This window comes from Trematomus bernacchii, unplaced genomic scaffold, assembly GCF_902827165.1.
Source record: "Trematomus bernacchii unplaced genomic scaffold, fTreBer1.1, whole genome shotgun sequence".
NCBI lineage: Eukaryota > Metazoa > Chordata > Actinopteri > Perciformes > Nototheniidae > Trematomus > Trematomus bernacchii.
In genome coordinates this window covers 15,685,666-15,703,908 of record NW_022987564.1, presented here as the reverse complement: position 1 = coordinate 15,703,908, position 18,243 = coordinate 15,685,666, and the positions used below count along the sequence as shown (strand labels likewise).

The 18,243-nt window shown below is 38.2% G+C and overlaps 1 protein-coding gene and 1 pseudogene across 1 annotated transcript; one reads left to right on the top strand and one right to left on the bottom strand.

The window, feature by feature from the left end:
- Positions 1 to 4,133: 4,133 nt before the first annotated feature.
- LOC117478308 (cytochrome P450 2J2-like) lies at positions 4,134 to 7,697 on the bottom strand. Its single transcript, XM_034125302.1, has 9 exons — positions 7,437 to 7,697; positions 7,117 to 7,279; positions 6,625 to 6,774; positions 6,387 to 6,547; positions 6,137 to 6,313; positions 5,726 to 5,867; positions 5,430 to 5,617; positions 5,194 to 5,335; positions 4,134 to 5,089 (listed from the first exon to the last, which is right to left on the bottom strand). Exons 1-9 carry the CDS (start codon positions 7,617 to 7,619, stop codon positions 4,914 to 4,916), a joined length of 1,482 nt encoding a protein of 493 aa, XP_033981193.1. The 5' UTR covers positions 7,620 to 7,697; the 3' UTR covers positions 4,134 to 4,913.
- A 1,080-nt stretch (positions 7,698 to 8,777) lies between these two features.
- On the top strand, positions 8,778 to 16,629 carry LOC117477629 (annotated as a pseudogene).
- Positions 16,630 to 18,243: the final 1,614 nt, after the last annotated feature.

The following is an 18,243-nucleotide window of genomic DNA, read 5'->3' as shown; positions in this document are numbered from 1 at the left end:
TAGATATCGGCAGCGTCCAATGTCAAGCATTCCTAATTTCAAACAATGATTTATTTGAGGAGATTTTTAAATAATGTTTCTTTAGATCCGTCACAAAAACTCTTTAAGCCTAATCTAATAGTTTATCTTAGATTTTGGGAAGGCAACTTGTATAAAAGGATAGATATAGGATTGTAACTAATGTTTAATTTGATTTATTAATCCTGCAATTACTTTCTAGAGAATGTCAAATAGGAAGAGTAAAAATGACTTGATAGCCAAAAGCTTATTATCTTCAGTTTACTACCACAGAAGACTCAAACAAGCAAATATTCATACTTGAGGGTCTGGAACCGGTGACATGTGGGGCATTGTTGCTTTCAAATAATTACAAACAATTCAAAATGCTTAGAAATTATTTTCTGTCAATTGATTAAACAACTAATTGTTTCAGTTCTGACAGATCAACCTATAATTAATATGCTAATGGAATTAATGTGTAAAGAAAGCATTACTCTTGAAATCCTATGTGATATGTTATGATGTGATATGATAGAGTTGTTTGGCAACAACAGAAATCTAAAGGGCATTTTAATTTTTAATTTTACAAAAGTTAAAACCTATTTTAAGAATGTACAGTTTGTAAAGGATACATAATACTGTAACTAATGTACATAACAGGGCTGTGTATAATGCTTGTAAGCTTCATGTTCTATAATGTAAATTAAGCAAAGCTCAATGCAAATAAACATTGTATTTATACCTTTCATTTAGTATTTACATTGCTATTACTCTCAACTAATGTAGACGTATTTAGGTATAATATCAGTTCATCTGGCATGAGTACAATTTGAAAAGGGTTGTCTTTGTGGTTTCAGAGCGAATACACCTGCAACAATGATAAAAAGTGAATTTAAGATGAGTTTCCCAGTTTCCTGTGAGTTTATGAGTGTAAATACGCAGAGGAAAGAAGCCATTTTGCAGGAGGTGTTTTGAGAAATAAGGAATATTTTTTCAATAGCTTGTGCCTGCTTTTCTGTCTTTGTTGATATGAGTGTTCCAACGTTCCTCCCTTCAAACACTGAAACATGTTTCATCCAATGAATGCCTGCTTAGTTAATAACCTGCCATGTTCACCTGGTAACCAGATAAAATAAATGGACTTAAATGTAAAATAATTCCTTTATGTCAAGGGAAAGCAAAGCTAAGGCAAGTGAACACTTAAAGCGAAGCAAACATCACCCACCTCATGAAACTGTGCAAGTGCTGCTTTAACTGAACTGTTCTACACTATCTGAATGTAAATAACATCTGAAAACTGAAATAAATCAAATTGTGTAAAAGATTTAAAGGCCTCATGAAACAGGACGCAATAAATTGTAATGTATTTGAGCAAAGCACGATGAACACTGCTGTAATAACCAGATTGTTGTCAAAATACTGTATAATGTGCAGATTGGATCGCCTTCTCTCTTCACAACTCAAACAACATATTCTTTTTTAATCAGGTCTTTAATGTTTTCTTTCTGTCACGAGACTGAATGTTTGATCAATTTAATGAAATATTGCACAGAATAAAAAACATTGAAAGAGAGTGTTTGAATGATTAACTCAATGACTATAAAATGTACTATTTGTCCTGGATTGGTTACTTGATCCTTACATTGGATCTACATTTCCTTTACAGACTAAAATGTTACATGTTAAATGTATAAAATACCTTGAGAATAACTCAGTTCTGTCTCATTACCTGTCTAACAGTTGAAACATTTTTATGTCATGCTTATTTCTTTGAAATACTATACTTTGACATATTTATGTTATTTTAATAGCATAAAACATATTTTGTGTGACTTTTTATTGCATAAAAACCTTTTATTGCATACACTGAAATACTTTAAATATGTTTATGACATAATAGAACATTTCATTTTATGATTCTGATTAACTACATACAAAACTTCTTATGTACTTCCTACGTCGTTTTTTATGATATTTTTCGACATACTATACCAGGGGTATTCAATTAAAATTCAACGAGGTCCAGTTCGAGAACATTTCCTCAAGCAAAGGTCTGGAACATCATAATGTATAGATATATTTGAAAATAAAAGCAAATCGACATATACATGCACACACAGTGACATTTGACCAGGAGGTGAACTGAGACCTCTCCAAGTAGCAGTCCATACTCCATATTAAGGTCTGTTCGGAGACTTGAACCAGCTCCCAGTCCAAGCCCCTACTGACTGAACCACTGCCGGACACATAGTATAGTTTGTCGAAAATATCAGAAAGAAAAGACATAGTATAGTATGACGAAAACATTAATAAAAACGACATAGTATGTTGAAAAAAATCAGAAAAAAGGACATAGGGCGTATGTCGAAAAAATAAATAAAATACATTATAGTTTGTTGAAAATAAAAAAAAAATACATGGTATAGAGTATGTCGCAAATATTTTTTTTAAAAAGGGATAGTATAGTATGTCGAAAATAAATTTAAAAAAGACATAGTATAGTATGTCAAAAATATAAAGAAAACGACATAGTATGTTGAAAATATTTTTTTAAAAGGCAAATATTTTCGAAAATATCAGAAAAAACGACATAGTAAAGTATGCTGAAAAAAAAATTACATAGTATAGTATTTTGAAAATATAAAGTATAGTATTTTGAAAATATAATACTATACTATGTCGTCTTTTGGGATATTTTCGACATAAAATACTACGTCGTTTTTCTTTATTTTCGACATACTACACCATGCCTTTTTTTTTCGACATGTCGTTTTTTCTGATATTATCGACAAATTACAACATTTTGCAAATGTTTAAGATACTTTTCAATGTGTTTTTACTGCATATTTACAAACATACTACACTATGTCCTTTTTTTTGCATATTGTTCGACATATTATACTACAACGTTTTTTCTGATATTCATGACATAGGCTTACTATATTTCCAGATAGCCTACTATACAGTGTGTATTTTTTACAGGTGAACTTCACCTATTGACCACTAAAGTGGTGCACGTGCGCAACACTTTTGCCTAATTTGACATTGCAGACGACACATACTAGGCTTGTTTGAGACAAGCGAGACCTGCGCAGACCTGCGCAATTGCGATCAACGTCTTGCTAGTGCGTTGCATGATGGTTAGTCATTTTGTCCGACTTGCTCTGGAGGCTCACCTACATGAGACGTTGAAATATCGCGGGACAAAGACGCCCGCAGACTTGAGAGCGAGGCGCGGCGAGGCGGCGCAGTTTCTCTCCACGGGCTGCGGAAGCGAAATGCTTGATGGGAAACGACTTGCTGGTATCTCGAGCTGAGCGCTCATTGGTGGGTTTTACCCCGTGCTGGGGATGAAACTCTCCATTGGCTCGGCAAAAGTGTGTTGTTGTTTTGTGTCAGTTTTACGTCGCCACTTCCATTCACATTTTTCATCATTGTTCCACAATGTTTATCATCATTAAATTAATATCTATATATTTGTATACTATACTTGCACTGCTTACCGTTGTCTACTTTATATATCTTAGCATATTCATACAACACACTGTTCATACTAGGCTAGGCTATAGAGTCAAGCTTAAATATAGAGTGCAGTTGGGATAAAGGTCTTATACCGATCGACTATACAGTTGAATGTAAATGAGTGGAAATAGGTTCCAACATTCCTCTACACAATTTAAGACTTGTAGACTGAAAGCAGACCATCAGAGAAAGTGTCGTCTCAGATAAATGTACTGTGCTATACTGTACTGTGTTGAATTGAATCATCATATGCATTGGGCAGATAAGACTCTTTGAGTTCAGATGAATTCAGATAAATACATGATTTCAAAAGAACAATTTCATTTAATTGAATTTCAAACCTTGCAGGTGTATCCCATTGAGATCATTGATCTCTTTTTCAAGGGAGACCTGCTCAACGAGGTTCCACATGAAACATTAATTGATTTCAATGGATTCCTGAAAGTTTGTCAATGATTCTAAAGATAAGGAGATACGTTACACTTCTTACAATATTTTGCAAACAAACCGGCTTTGGGTCAAGTTATTTAAGCTGACCCCACACAACCATTTCCAACAAAATCCTGACTTCTCTTAATGTTTTAAAACTATGTAAAAGGCAAACTCTTGGGTACAACTAAAATCCTTTATTGAACAGAATAAAACATTTTACAGATTTTTAAGTATAATTTCACAAGTTTATGTATACCAAATTAAAAGCATGTTAATGTATGTAGGCATTTATTTAGAAATGTTATCTTACTCAATTTGGCATGTGAGTGAAGTTGTGTGTATAGGTTCTATGATTTATTTTGTCAAAAAATCATGCTTAACTAATACTTAACCAGCTAATGGATATAGGAAAATATAATACATCTGATCTCCTGTTGCTGCAGGAAAATATTTGCAATATTGTGTTGCATAACGTTATGCACTTAATAGACAGGTTATGAATGTCATAATGACCATGTCGTTAAATTATCTAAGTTCAAGTAGATAAAAAGCTTGTCAGTGTAGTGATAAATCAAAACTGTATCAGGCAAGTATTGTGAAACAGTAGATTGTTAGTTAATTAGTTAAAAGATCTTCATGCTAAGTGAAAATAATACTAGCAAACCTAGCATGTGTAATTTACCTGTTACATTAGCAATCGGTTATTTTTTATCTTAAAGTCCTACAAAGCTACTAAATGTGTGAGTATACACATGAGTACGTGCATGTATAAATGTGTGAAATGATCTCTGTGGGTGATGATGGGAGTGAATGGCTTTAAAACTAAAAAGTATATATTGATTTATTTCATGTCAAACTAGTTTTAAGTTTTGAGTCAGAAATGTGATCTGATTTAGTTTTTTTGGCAGCGAACGTGGACTTAAGACTGTTTTGTGACCCTGAGGTGGAATAGGAGCAAATCAGCGAGGCACAGCTAGCATCCTGAACTGCTGGGGGGAATTGGTGAAACCCAGCACACCGTCCAAGCTGGGCATCTCTCCAGGAACAGGGGAGATGGTGAAGTGCTGGAGGAGAACAGTGAACATAAGGAACAGCTCCATTCTGGCCAGGTGCTCCCCTAAACACACACGTTTACCTGTCGGGAAACAATAGGCAACAGATTTTAAACTCTAATCTTGATAGCAGGAAATATGTTGGTAGCAATTTGTCTGTAAGCTAGTAGAGGAATATCAAGCAAACCTGCTGAAAACGGTAAGAAGGCGTCTCTTCTGCGAAATTTCCCCTCCGAATCCAAGAAATGCTTCGGATTGAAGGTATCCGGAGTTTCCCACTCATTCTTATCAAACAGCACAGTCGCAAGGATTGTAGTAATAGTTGTTCCCTGGATAAATAAGCATGAAATGTCACGTTGTGTAAAAATAATGGACAAAACTCAACCTATAATATATGGGCGAGTCTGGTAAATAGTTCTTTACTTTGGGTATTGAGTATCCTCCCAGTGTAGCGTCTTTACTGGCCATTTTTGGGAATCCAAGGGGAACGATATTTCCCATCCTTTGAACTTCATGGATGACAGCTTCAGTGTAAGGCATGTTGGGCTTGTCGGCCATGGTGGGCTGTCGAGACTGTCCGATCACTGAGTCTATCTCTGCCTGTACTTTCTCTGAGTGAGGAGGCAGTCATTGGACATTATAACCTTAAACAGCACAAAAAACTCTGTAATCTCTGTGAGAATACTCTAAATGCCAATGTGATTCAGACAGATACTAACCCTGTATCTCTGGGTAGTGCATCATGTACATCAGGGCCCAGCGTAAAGTGGTGGCTGATGTTTCTGTACCGGCCTCTATCAGGTCCAGTGTGCAAATCAGCAGGCTTTCAATGTTGAAGCCAGCCTGGGGATCCTCCTTTTTCTGGCAAAGTGTCAACAACATTACATTGATGTTATTACACGGCTTGTGAATACTCAAATCTGAATACTAAAGAACGCTCTAAACTAAGGATGCTGTGCAGTCCTATCAATCCTCAGAAAGAAGTCTGGCCAATTTAATTTCAGCTGTTGCCAAAAAACAGATTTGTCTTCTATCTGATACTCTATCAGAAAACATCATGGAATACTTTTTTATATTCATGTTTATGTAATACTGTATCAGACTATACTAAATTTGTGCAAATATCTTACCTTCTCCATCTCTCCCAGGTAAACATCGATAAAATCACGAGGGTCCTCTGGGTTCCACTCTTCCTGGTGCTTCACTACTTCTGATCTCAGGAAAGCCAAGATCTCCGAGTAGTTCTTTAACACAGTCTGGTGAGGTCCTGGCAGGTACTTCAGCACACCAGGGAAGGCATCATACAGCTGTTGATGGGACAAACTCTCAGATTAGTTATAGGTCTACAGCACAGTTTAGTTAAAGTAGATGAGAAATTACCTGAGTCTGAGGTAAGCCAGCTAACCTAATAGCCTCATTGTCCAAGTCCAGAATCCTGCGGAAGCTTTGATCGCTGTACTCAAAGCGATGTCCGAAGAGCACAGACGAGATGATGTTACACACTCCATTCGTTATGATGTTATGGGGGTTAAATGGCCTTCCTGGGAATATGTTGAATTAAAGTAATGATATATCATGTTAGGATATAAAATCACTCCACATAGCAATCTCTACTTGCCTTGTTCCTCTTTGAAAGCTTCACAGATGTAGGTGTTTTCCACCTCAATGTATTTTTCCAGGGACTTCTGGCCCTCTCCAAAGTAACGCAGGTGAGTGTTGGCAAACTTCCTTTGCTTTTTCCACAAGTACCCATTGCTCAAAGCTATACCTGTGGGACAGTTGTAGCAAATTAACAAAGCAAACAGGCAATTCACTGCCTTTACAGATTTTAGATATCACTTCTGAGCACCTTTCTTGAAAAGAAACACTTTCTTTCACTCCCTAATCTGGTGTTGTGCAGTGTTGTTGTTGCACAGAGGGGAGAGTCTATTCTGCATGGACCACAGACTTTGTCCCATGTGAGTTGACTTACTGGGCTATGACTTTTGGTTAAATCTATCGATACTGCGTAAAGAGATTAAGTTCTGCCCTGGAGAAGGCAAACCACTACTGCAATACTTTTGCACCATTAAATATTCAGGCTTTCTCACTCTCGTTCAGGTATACTCACCAATCCCCTTAAAGACAGCATGGAAAAGAGGAATAATAGGTCTATCAATAAAGCTGTCCAGCTGGATAACAAGAGCCTCTTTGACCATCTTGTACCCGGAAACAAACACCATCCTCTGGCTGCCTATCCTCAAGCTGAACACTGGACCATACTCCTGAGAGAGCTGCATTCAAAAACAAAAGCATTTTTTTAGTTGCAAGCTTTTATTGTTTATTTATTGTTATTTCCAGCCTATAGTGTTGCAAAGGCTTATTTATGAAAGACACATTGCCTGTATGATATTAAAGATCAACTTGTGTCCTCTAATCTGTTCACCTTACCTTCTCCATTGCTTTGAAGTCAAGTCCTATCAAGACATTTCCTAGAAAAGGCGCAGCCCAGGGTCCAGGGGGAAAGCTGTTTGGTCTCCAGTTTCTGATCACATCTGTCAGGAGTAACACTATAAAACTGATCAACAGCCAACTAGTGAAGTCCATACACTCAAAAAGGGCTTGAAAAATCATGATGAAAATGTTTAAAAGGACCCTCTGTAAACTCAGTTTGCTCCTGCAGGCATGGTCCGTCTCATGTTATTTGGCTGCGGGTTGTATGAGGCAGAGGCGGAAAAATTCCCAACAAGGAAATGTTACGTAACACTGAGTGTCTCTCTGGACATCTTCCAGCAGGAGGATTGTATTTGTTTGCACCGTGTGTTGTGGACAAAAGGGGGACTTTTAACCTGTTAAGCCTGAGGAATAGTTTTGGCGAAAACTAAAAAGTACCATGGGGTACAGGAATTTGTTTTGGTTTCAAGACCCTGTTTCGCGGAGGATACCATCATTTGCGTTGCTCTTGAGATTGCCATCATATTACACATGGTATTATGACAGAATTACTCATGAGCAACACAAACGTAAATTCATAAAGTGCAAAACCTTCACTGTCCTGCAGTAACCTTATACTGAGATTGGATGTTCATAGTGTAAATAGTACTGTGTATATAGTGTATTCATACCCCTCACTGTTTATTCATCATTCAATTCATTCTATATTTTATTCTGTAGATTGTGTACATTAATTTTCACTTTACTGCTTTATGCACTCCTGGTTAGAAGCTAAACTGCATTTCGTTGTCTCAGTACCTGTAATCTGTGCAATAACAATAAAGTTGAATCTAATCTTGAGCAGGAACAAATGTATTTACTTAGTACATACCTGACATTAACGATTAAACACATTTGTCCATTCTTTATCAATCAATCAATCAATCAATCAATCAATCAATGTTTATTTATATAGCCCAATATCACAAATGTTACATTTGTCTCAGTGGACTTCACAGTTTGTACAGAATATCAGTATGACAATACGACACCCTCTGTCCTTACGTTTCACATCATGGAAAAACTTCCAGAGAAAAACCCACAGTTTAAAGGGGAAATGAGAGAAACCTCAGGGAGAGCAACAGAGGAGGGATCCCTCTCCCAGGACGGACAGACGTGCAATAGATGCCGTGTGCATTTATAAATGCAAACCGAGTCAAGCCGACCCCGGAGGTGGCGGTATGCACCTTAAAGTTGTTTGAAATCCGCCAAAAAACCGAGAGAAGAGGAAGAAGAAGAAGAAGAAGCCGACTCCGAGCTGTCCGACTTCAGGCGAGCTTTTTGAGACCTCCCCCGGCTGCGATCGGCTATTCTCGTCTACTTTCGAGGCGAGCCGCAGCTCGTCTCAAACAAGCCTATTGATTTTGGTTCAGTTGTGTTCCGACTGTGTGTGTGTGTGTCTGTTGGGGGGGGGGCTACGTTTGACACAGAGTTTTTATTTGTGCAGCTTCTTTAATTCTAGTATTTTTATTTTGAAAGAAAAAGTGAATTAGAATATCGGGGAAAGAGAAGACTGGACTCAACCTTCATTTACATTCAATTGGTCTCTCTCTCGATCTCTCTCTCTCTCTCTCTCTCTCTCTCTCTCTCTCTCTCTCTCTCTTTATCTCCCTCCCCCTCCTCACCCCTCTCTCTCGGACTCAGATTATCTCCATCATCCTGCCGCTGAGATGTGAGTAACATATTTCATTTCGTTTTTATATAATATGCGAAATATCTGTTTACTTTTTCACATTACGAAGTGGTCAGACGGCTGAAAGCATTTTGTTACATTCCGCTCAATGCAGTTAAACAACTTTTCTTTCATTTTAATGTGTGTTTCCGAGATGTTGACCTTTGGTTTAATATCGTGTTTGTTGCTTTAATACAACTCGGTACTGTGGAAAGACTGGGAGGCGACAAAGTATCTAAATGATTCACCTGCAAAACTATCATTAGGCCTACTGCGAAAGTGCGTTTCTAATCTTCACACCATCAAACCATCAAACCAATATTCAGCTGAGCATAAACAAGAACTGAATGAAATGTGTCGCTTAAAATTACCAGTAGTTGTTTTTCGAAAAAGCAAAACATATGATAAAGATTGTTTTATTTTATTTGTTCAGAGTTGTGGGGGGGGGGAGGGGGAGGTATTATTGCGTGCATGTTTATCTCCCTCGGCCCTCTCTGATGCACTAATCTTTCTCCATTTTGCTCCTGAGAGGAGAGCAGAGAGAGGGACCTGCTATGTGTGTCACCATCAAATCAAACCACCTGCTGTGTGTGTGCATGTGTGTGTAAAACAGCTTTAAATATTGTTCGGATTGTGTTCTTTCTTACACTCTCTTATACTTTAATTATATGCAGGGATGCTAAAGTTTGATGAGTCATGTTTACTATTTTGAATTCATGTTTTAAAATTAATTGTCTAAGGACAGTTCTGTTGCCTTATCAGGTGCTGACTGGTTAAAAAAGAAAGACAGTGGAGTATGAACTCAAATCGTGTACTTAACTTTAAAAAACAAACACAGCAATACCTTTTGAAAATACAAGTAAAAAGTCCTTCCTTAAATATTTTACTCGTAGAAACCCAGCAGTAGGATTACTCATTGTGCATATCTACCCATTTCAGAATATGTATTAAGCGGATTCAAATATTGTATGCATCAATGCATTAATCTGTTTTTATAATCTGGTTTTTATTCTTTTATTACCTCACAAAGATTAGTAGAACTGTCATCAAAACTGTCTTGGTGCAGAGATGTTGCCATTTTCTCAGATCTATCCTCTCTTTGGTTTCTGTAAACACATCACAGACTCAAACATCAGATGTTATCTGTTGATGTTAATACATTTGTGGCTGAGTTTCAAAGTTGTGATTTTTTGTTTGCTGCCACATCTCTGCAGCCATGAAAAGCAACCCTATAGCTTTTGTAATACAAAATATCCCATCCTCCTCCACAATAACACAACATTTAATTTATAAACATTAAAATGCACTTTTGGGGACTGCTGTGATTAAACTACTTTTACACTATGTTTTATAACTTAATATGTCCTGTAATTGTCACTTTTGGCAGTATAACACCAAATAAAACATCTCTAAATTAAAAGACTAAAAGTGATGAAGATTAATTATAGTGGTCCAACATTATGTCAATTGAATGGAAATAATAGGAACTTTTTTGATAATCAATTGATGGTTCAAGTCATTTTCATACAAAATGGCCGAAAATGTTGTTTGTAGCCCTTAAAATATTGGAAATTCCTGCTTTTCTTAGTTTGACATCATATTAAAGGGAATATATTTAGGTTTGGGACTGACAAAACAAGATATTTAAAGACATCAACAATAGAATAAAAAAATCTGTCATTTTAACATACCAAACTATTGGTTTAGAAAATAACCAGCATAATAATTGATAATGTTTCAGGCCATTCATGTGAAGAATGACTTTTACTGTTACTGAAAGGTTTCTGTGATGAGTTGCACTCGTTCCTCTGTCTCACCTCTCGCTCTGCAGGACGACTCCAGAAGGTGCCGGTGCAGACGGTGAGGGGGGCCCCGCGGCTCCGGCCCCCAACCTCACCAGCAACAGACGACTGCAGCAGACACAGGCACAAGTGGACGAGGTGAGGAAACCGCTCAAAGACGAGGAGTCACATTTGTATGGAATAATCTCAATGGAAACAAATGGTTAACTTGAGGCTTTTTTGGAATACTTTAGCACAAAATCAAATCAAAAGGCTTTAAAAAAGACCAATGAATGAAGTTATAACACCAAATTGATCCTGGAGGGAGGCTGTGATGCTGACAGGTGTTGTTGTCCCTCAGGTGGTGGACATCATGCGTGTGAACGTGGACAAAGTCCTGGAGAGGGACCAGAAGCTGTCGGAGCTGGACGACCGGGGCCGACGCCCTGCAGGCCGGAGCCTCGCAGTTCGAGAGCAGCGCCGCCAAACTCAAGAACAAGTACTGGTGGAAAAACTGCAAGGTCGGCATGTGTTGTATCCCATCATGCATTGGCCCTTCTCAGTACTTCATAAGGAGTATTTCTGCACCTTGCACCTTTTGACTATGCTGATCATAAAAAAATGCGAGACGAGACACCACTGGAGATCTAAAGCCCCGGCCACACGAGGACGATAACGCAAACGGACCGCAATCGTTATCAAAAAAGTCTTCCGTCCACACGCAACAGGCACCAGAAACGTGTCCGTTCACACGAGACCGCTCGAAAGTGCTGGAGACGCTGTAGTACATATGCCAGGCCTGTAAGTGGCGCTGTAGTCCTGCCACAAAAGCAGCGAAGAAGACTTCACGCGCATGGTTGCCATGGTTGCCCTTCTGTTTATTCTCCGCTGTGGACGCTCTGGCTCTTTTTCTCCCTCCCCGAGGCAAGCATTTGCTCCTGCTGTAATTCTCTCCGGTTAGTCCACCAGCAGATGACAAACACCCACCTCTCCGCCTCTTCCAAGGGACGAGCGAACCGTGCGGCAGAGTTTCAGTTAGATCTTTTTTCGCCGGTCAACATGTCCGTTAAAGTTTAAATCTTCCGGACAAAATTAGAAAAGTGCCGGTCAAAGGTCTTCTTTGTTATTTATTGAGCTTTAAAACAAATGAATAACGACTCTATAGGCCTATAATAATATAATAAAACACGGAGGACAGAGATCTTTTTTTCTCCCCCTCTTGACTTGATCAGAGCACGGCTCCCCTCTCCTGCAGGGGCGCGTGGTCAGCTGCAGCTCACAGAATCAGCCCCGTAGACAGCAAACAGCACATAGAGCGAAATGAGGCATGGCTAAAAAAATGAAAGACCAGCTAGATGAAGGATTCAAACCCAGGAGTGTCCTGTTGTGAGGCAACAAGGCTAATACATTAGGCCCAGGGACGTGCACAGACATTTTAGGGGGAGGGAGCTCAAGTGAGACAAAGGGCACTTCCCATAATCATTTATAAAAAAATGTTTTAAAACAAAAAGTTAAATATAGCTGCACATCTCTGACTTACTGACCAATGTATTTTAATACCCTCACACTCACGCAATTGTTTAATACTCAACAGAACTCTACAAAATAATCAGCTAACACAGAGACAATGGTCTTCTTTAGTATTCACTACGCACAAGAGCAGACAACAAACTAGTAAAATCAATAGTTATTAAATGAGCAGCCAACAATCAAAAAACGACTCTATATAATAATATAAGAATAAAAAACGGAGCCTCTCTTTTCCTCCTCCTCTTCTGACAGCCCAGCAGCTGATCTCTGAGCAGGAGAGGTGGGAGAGGCGGGGCTATTGTTTCAACGTTATCAGGACATGATCGTATAGACGTAAACACAGAGCCGTTTGCCCCCCCAGAGCGTTTTGTTTGCAGATCTACCCACCTTGGGACCCGTTATCGTTATCGTTTTCTGCGTTTCCATGTCGGCCTCGTGTGGCCGAACCGTCTATCTGATAGTGAACTGTAGCAGATACGACCGTTATCGTCCTCGTGTGGCTCGTGTGGCTTTAAAGGCAAAAAATTAAGTATTCACACCATTTTATGCTCCCATAGCTTCAACATATCATTGATTGATGCAAAGGTGGAATAATCAGATCCTTTACTCAAGTACAAATACTACACTACAAGTGAAGTTGTGCACTCAAACCCTTACTCAAATAAAGTAGTAATAAATGGCTAGAAAAAGTGCAATCAGCAGTAAAATGTTCCCTGTCAGTGTTTTATTATAATACATGATATTGATGGTATACTTTGCATGTTTGTTTACATTTGTGCTCGATTTAACTCCTTAATATACTGTTGGATTTTAATCTACAGAAGTGCATCATATTCTTTACTCTGCTATAGAGTGAAAACTTACAATATTCCTTCAATATATAGCCTCTGAGAATTTACAATTTATAATACTTTTTGGTCTTCAACACTACATCTCAAAGTGCAAGTACTTCGACTTTGTAATTAATAACTCGATTGAATGTACTTGGTGACAATCCACCATTGAAACCTATCTAAGGACACAATTGTGTATTGATATAAACGAAAGCATTCTTTAAAATATGATGATGATGGTAAATTCATCAGCCGAATGGGACGAACCATCCAGTGTGAGATCAGCCGCCATCTTTATCCCTCGTTCCCCTCCCTCATCACATCTCGCTCTCCCCTGGTCATTCATCAGTCCGGCCTCGGCTGCCAATCCATTTTTATCTCACTCTGTCCGTCCATCGCTCCGCCTCTGACGGACAGACTGTGCTGGTTCCACATCCACCAATCAGATGCTGCCGTTTAGAGAGGCAGAGGAGGATTACTGACAGTGACCAGGAAGTCAGAGAGAGAAATCCCAATCTGGATTACAGTGTCAGTGTGGGATTATAGAGCCAGCTGTGATTTGTGATGTAACTCCACCCACCCCCAATACACACTAAAACACACGCTGGTGTGCACGTCTTTACAAGTGAGGACATAAAGCATGATAGCCTTTAATATTAACGCCAATGACACCCAGGCCGTGTTCTTTGTGTTGTGTTTGGTGAAGTCAAATAAAAAATCAAATGTATTATAAGTCTTTGGGGGTGTTGATGATTTTTAACCCTCCTGTTGTCTTCGGGTCAAATCTGACCGATTTACTACTTTCATCAATCATAACTTTTTAGTTTTACATTCGATTGCATTAAGGCTTTATGATATCCTTCACAGTAGACATTTGAACATATACAATTGCTGATCACCACTTTGTAACACCCATGGTGTTCCCGGTCAAAAATGACCGCCATACAGAAAAGGAATTAGTAACCATCCGGATCAGATAAAACACACACACAAACACCCAAACACATACACACACACACATACTCTAGATGTGTCCCCCCCACCCCTTATGTGCCCAACCCCCCCACGTGAATCACACCTGGCACACACACACACAAAACAATTTGACACATTTCCCGCTCTTATGTGCCCATCCCCCCACATGGATCACACCTGGCACACGCAATACATGTTCAGTGTCTATTCTTTGTATATTTACTGCAGTTATTCATGAATACCAGTAGTCTGATACAATATGTACAGTTTGAAAGGGTGTTAAATGACATTTGGTGATGATTAATGTTTTTTGTGTTAATGTAATAGCAGTTAAAACAGGACCGGTCAAATTTGACCGCGAACACCAAAGTAAGGGGGGGAAACAAAGACAATAGGAGGGTTACATTTTTTTTTTAATAGTTTTCAACCAATGCCTTTAGAACATAAACACTATATCCTATTATATATGTATCAAATCCTGATATAACTTCTTCCTCTGTGCCATTGTTGTCCAAAACCTAATAAAAACACATCAGAAAGCCGTCGTGATGCAGTGGGTGACAGGTTCCTTCGTTACCATTCTACTCAATTCCACACACACCGTCCCAAATACTCACTAGAGCCCCAAATGCAGATTAATCCGCAGCTGAAAATAGTCCCCGGAACAAATCCATTTACTCACTTACTCATCGTTTCCTTGTGTTACATTCATTTTCGACTAACATCTGGTTTCTCTATTTTTGCTTTGTTCTCAGTATCCCACAACCCCCCCCCCCCCACACACACACACACCCACACTCACACATCAAGCCAGTACCAATCTCTCTCCCCTGTCCTCTCCTTGTTCCTGCTAATCTCTCTCCCCCTCCCCCCACTGAGGTGATGTGATTTCCTGTCTGTCACTACTATGTCATCATGTGGATTTATTTATTGAGTACGTAGGTCCATAATGTGTAGCTTTGCATATTGTATTTGAACCAAAATACCCCACACTAAAACACTATCACGTGGTCGTGGAGAAAAGTTCAAATGGAAACAAATTAAACAACACAGACGTTTTTTTGTGTGTCCCCTAATTCCCCTCTAATTTCAAGGCTTTGTTTATCAGATTTCAGACATAAAAGATATTAAGGTTATTCGTGAATTTATTATGTGACTTTGTTTGTCTCTTTTCCCTCCAGATGATGATCATGATGGCAGTCATAGGTGTAATATGTTTTGGAGTCGTCTTCTGTAAGTAATTCATCTTCAGTTTCAAATAGTAAACTTTCCTTATTTTTTAAAAGGGTTCTCTTCTTTAAAATATCTTCTCCCTCATTTTCAACAGTATTTCTTTCTGGTATAATTCAGTCAGATGTTTCCTGTTATATTTTCTGTCACTCTTGTGTTGTGACTAGACGACCACAGATGATGTTTGGAAAACTCTTTATGGTTTTATGGATTTATCTCCCTGGTTTGGGTCATCTTTTGTCTTGTCTAGCGCCATCATCAGACCAAAGTGCTCCTGCTCTGACCACCACTTTGATTTGTGACTCAAAACAAGGGTTTCATTAAATTGGCTTTTGATATTCGTGGCACCCTCAGGATGAATAAATCCTCATCATTTAGTTTGACCCTCTGGTCTTTGCTATAGCGTCGACATCATGATTCCTCTAAGGAAAACATTACGTTTATGGGCAGAAATGTACTAATAAATGTAATAATTTAGCACACAATGGATGTCTGAATCTAACAGGAAGATCACAAAGACATTTGCTCAAAGGAACTGTTTTTATGACCCATTACCTTTCAGCTTGTGCAGAATTGTTTTCAGACCAACAGTGGGACTGCCAGCAGGGATTTAGGCTTGTATTTCTGTTTGAGGGAGACAGAAAATAATTGTTTTAAAGATTTTTACAAGTGTATTTTAGAAAAAAAAAAACATATTATTGACCCTAAAAAAATACAAACGATTCTCATTCAGAATATGAATGTTTGATATCAGAATTGTTTGAAAAAATGTCTACAAAAGAAGTATCAGGAGATGCAGTTTGTCAGTTGTTGTAGAATTGTAAGTCTAAATCATTCCTAATTGTCCCATCCACTCTAACTCCTCTGCTCTCCCTCCTCAGTGTATTTCTTCTACTGAGCAGCTCTTCAGGGATGGACACAGAGTTGCAGGACGAGTCTGCACCAACGCCATCGAGCCGAAACCCAGCCTCTCCTCCTGCTCTTCATCCTCCTGCTCTTCATCCTCAGAAAAGCTCCATGCTCGGTCTGTAATGTGCTCCAGTCCAGTGCCTCCTTCTCTTCTTTTCTCTTTTCTTCTACATACATTTCTCCGGAGTGAATGTAATATTCTTGTTTCAGGACAGTTCAATTATGAATACATAAAAACAAAAAAACATGTTTTTCTTCCTGGTTCTTGTATTGTCTTCTCTAAAAAATAAAAGGAAGTCATATTTCTTGTAGCCAAGGGGTTTAAACACAAAAAGAAATGTATTTTTCAATTTTACTGCATGTCATAAATCCATTGACCCAGGATTTGTTCATCTGGTACAATATGCCATATATGGCTAAAGCTCTCTGGATTATATTATATGATTTTTTTCTCTCACCTACATAAAGGGATTTACAAAAATGGGTCGCAGAAAGTTCGATAAAACATTTTATAAGGGACAGGAAGTGTTATGAGACTTTTTCTTCCATTGCTTTGTCACCTGACCATCTATTTTGTTTGCCAGCTGTTTTGTACAGTATTGTTCAGGAAAGCTGCCCTCTTGATGTCAGTATTGGTACTGCTACTGATGTACTTCCGTTTTAAATACAAGAACAATTCGGATATATTTTCCTCCTGCGTGTGTCCGTCCAGCCTCAGTTTGAGTTATGTAACAGTTGTGATGCAGCACTTCCTGTTTCTGTTGTCTCGTGGACCTGTTCTGTGTATTTCAGCGGTGGTTCGAATGTTTCTGCTTCAATGCGACACCTCTGTATATTTCTGAGGCTTTTTCTGAATGAAACGGTGAGACTGTAGATATCATAGGTGGATTATTTAAAATGTAAAGAGAAATATAGATTCAATCTGTGAGTGCTTGAGCTTTCCCACTGCGTTAGCTGATGTTTCTGTACTGCTTAAAAATCAAGATTACATTTGACATTTAAAAAGCAGTTATGTTGATGGACGGGGATCTCAAATAAATTCATATTACCAAAATAAATGCTGTTTTTGCCCTGATTTATCCATAAAAGTTTGTCGATGTTTTTTTTTTATGTTATCTTCTTGTCTACTGGTGACAAATAGGAATAGCTGATTGATACCAGTATTTGATAAAAGATGCTTTGACTGCACATTAACTCAAAGCAGGTTTTGCAGTATTGTGTTCTACTTGAAAAAGTCTAAATAACTAGACAGTCCAAATCTATACTTGAATCACCCAATCAAGCAGCTATCTAATACAAATACAATTTAGGAGTGGTTCAAAACTGGTATAAAGTTAAAATACATTCCAACTATCTTTGAGACAGCTGGAGACAGAACAAGGAACATGATGGTATTAAATATTTGGAAAAAATATGTTGTTCTGTTATTTGTATTCATACACAGACTTCCGAGTACTAACAGAGAGAACAGTATACTATGAAAACATTTTGTTCCTCTATTATAACCGTATTTTGTCTGAGTGTTGGACATAAACTCCCTACACATTAAAATGTAAAATAAGTAAAAATTGGAAAGATGGGTACATTTGTTAAAGCAGATTATCAGTTAACGTTAAATTAATGTAGAAGTCCTACAATGAATTTAACATCAAAAAAGTATATCTGAAATACATTTACAGGAGGGTCCTGTACTTAGAATTCAAGCCAATTTATAGTTATCTTTCCCTTACGGAAAGTAAAAACATCTAAAAACACATGAATTAAATTATAGCATTAGGTCATTTTACTCTAATGTGAATGTGAACACAGAAGGCCACCGTAACCCACCTCCCCCA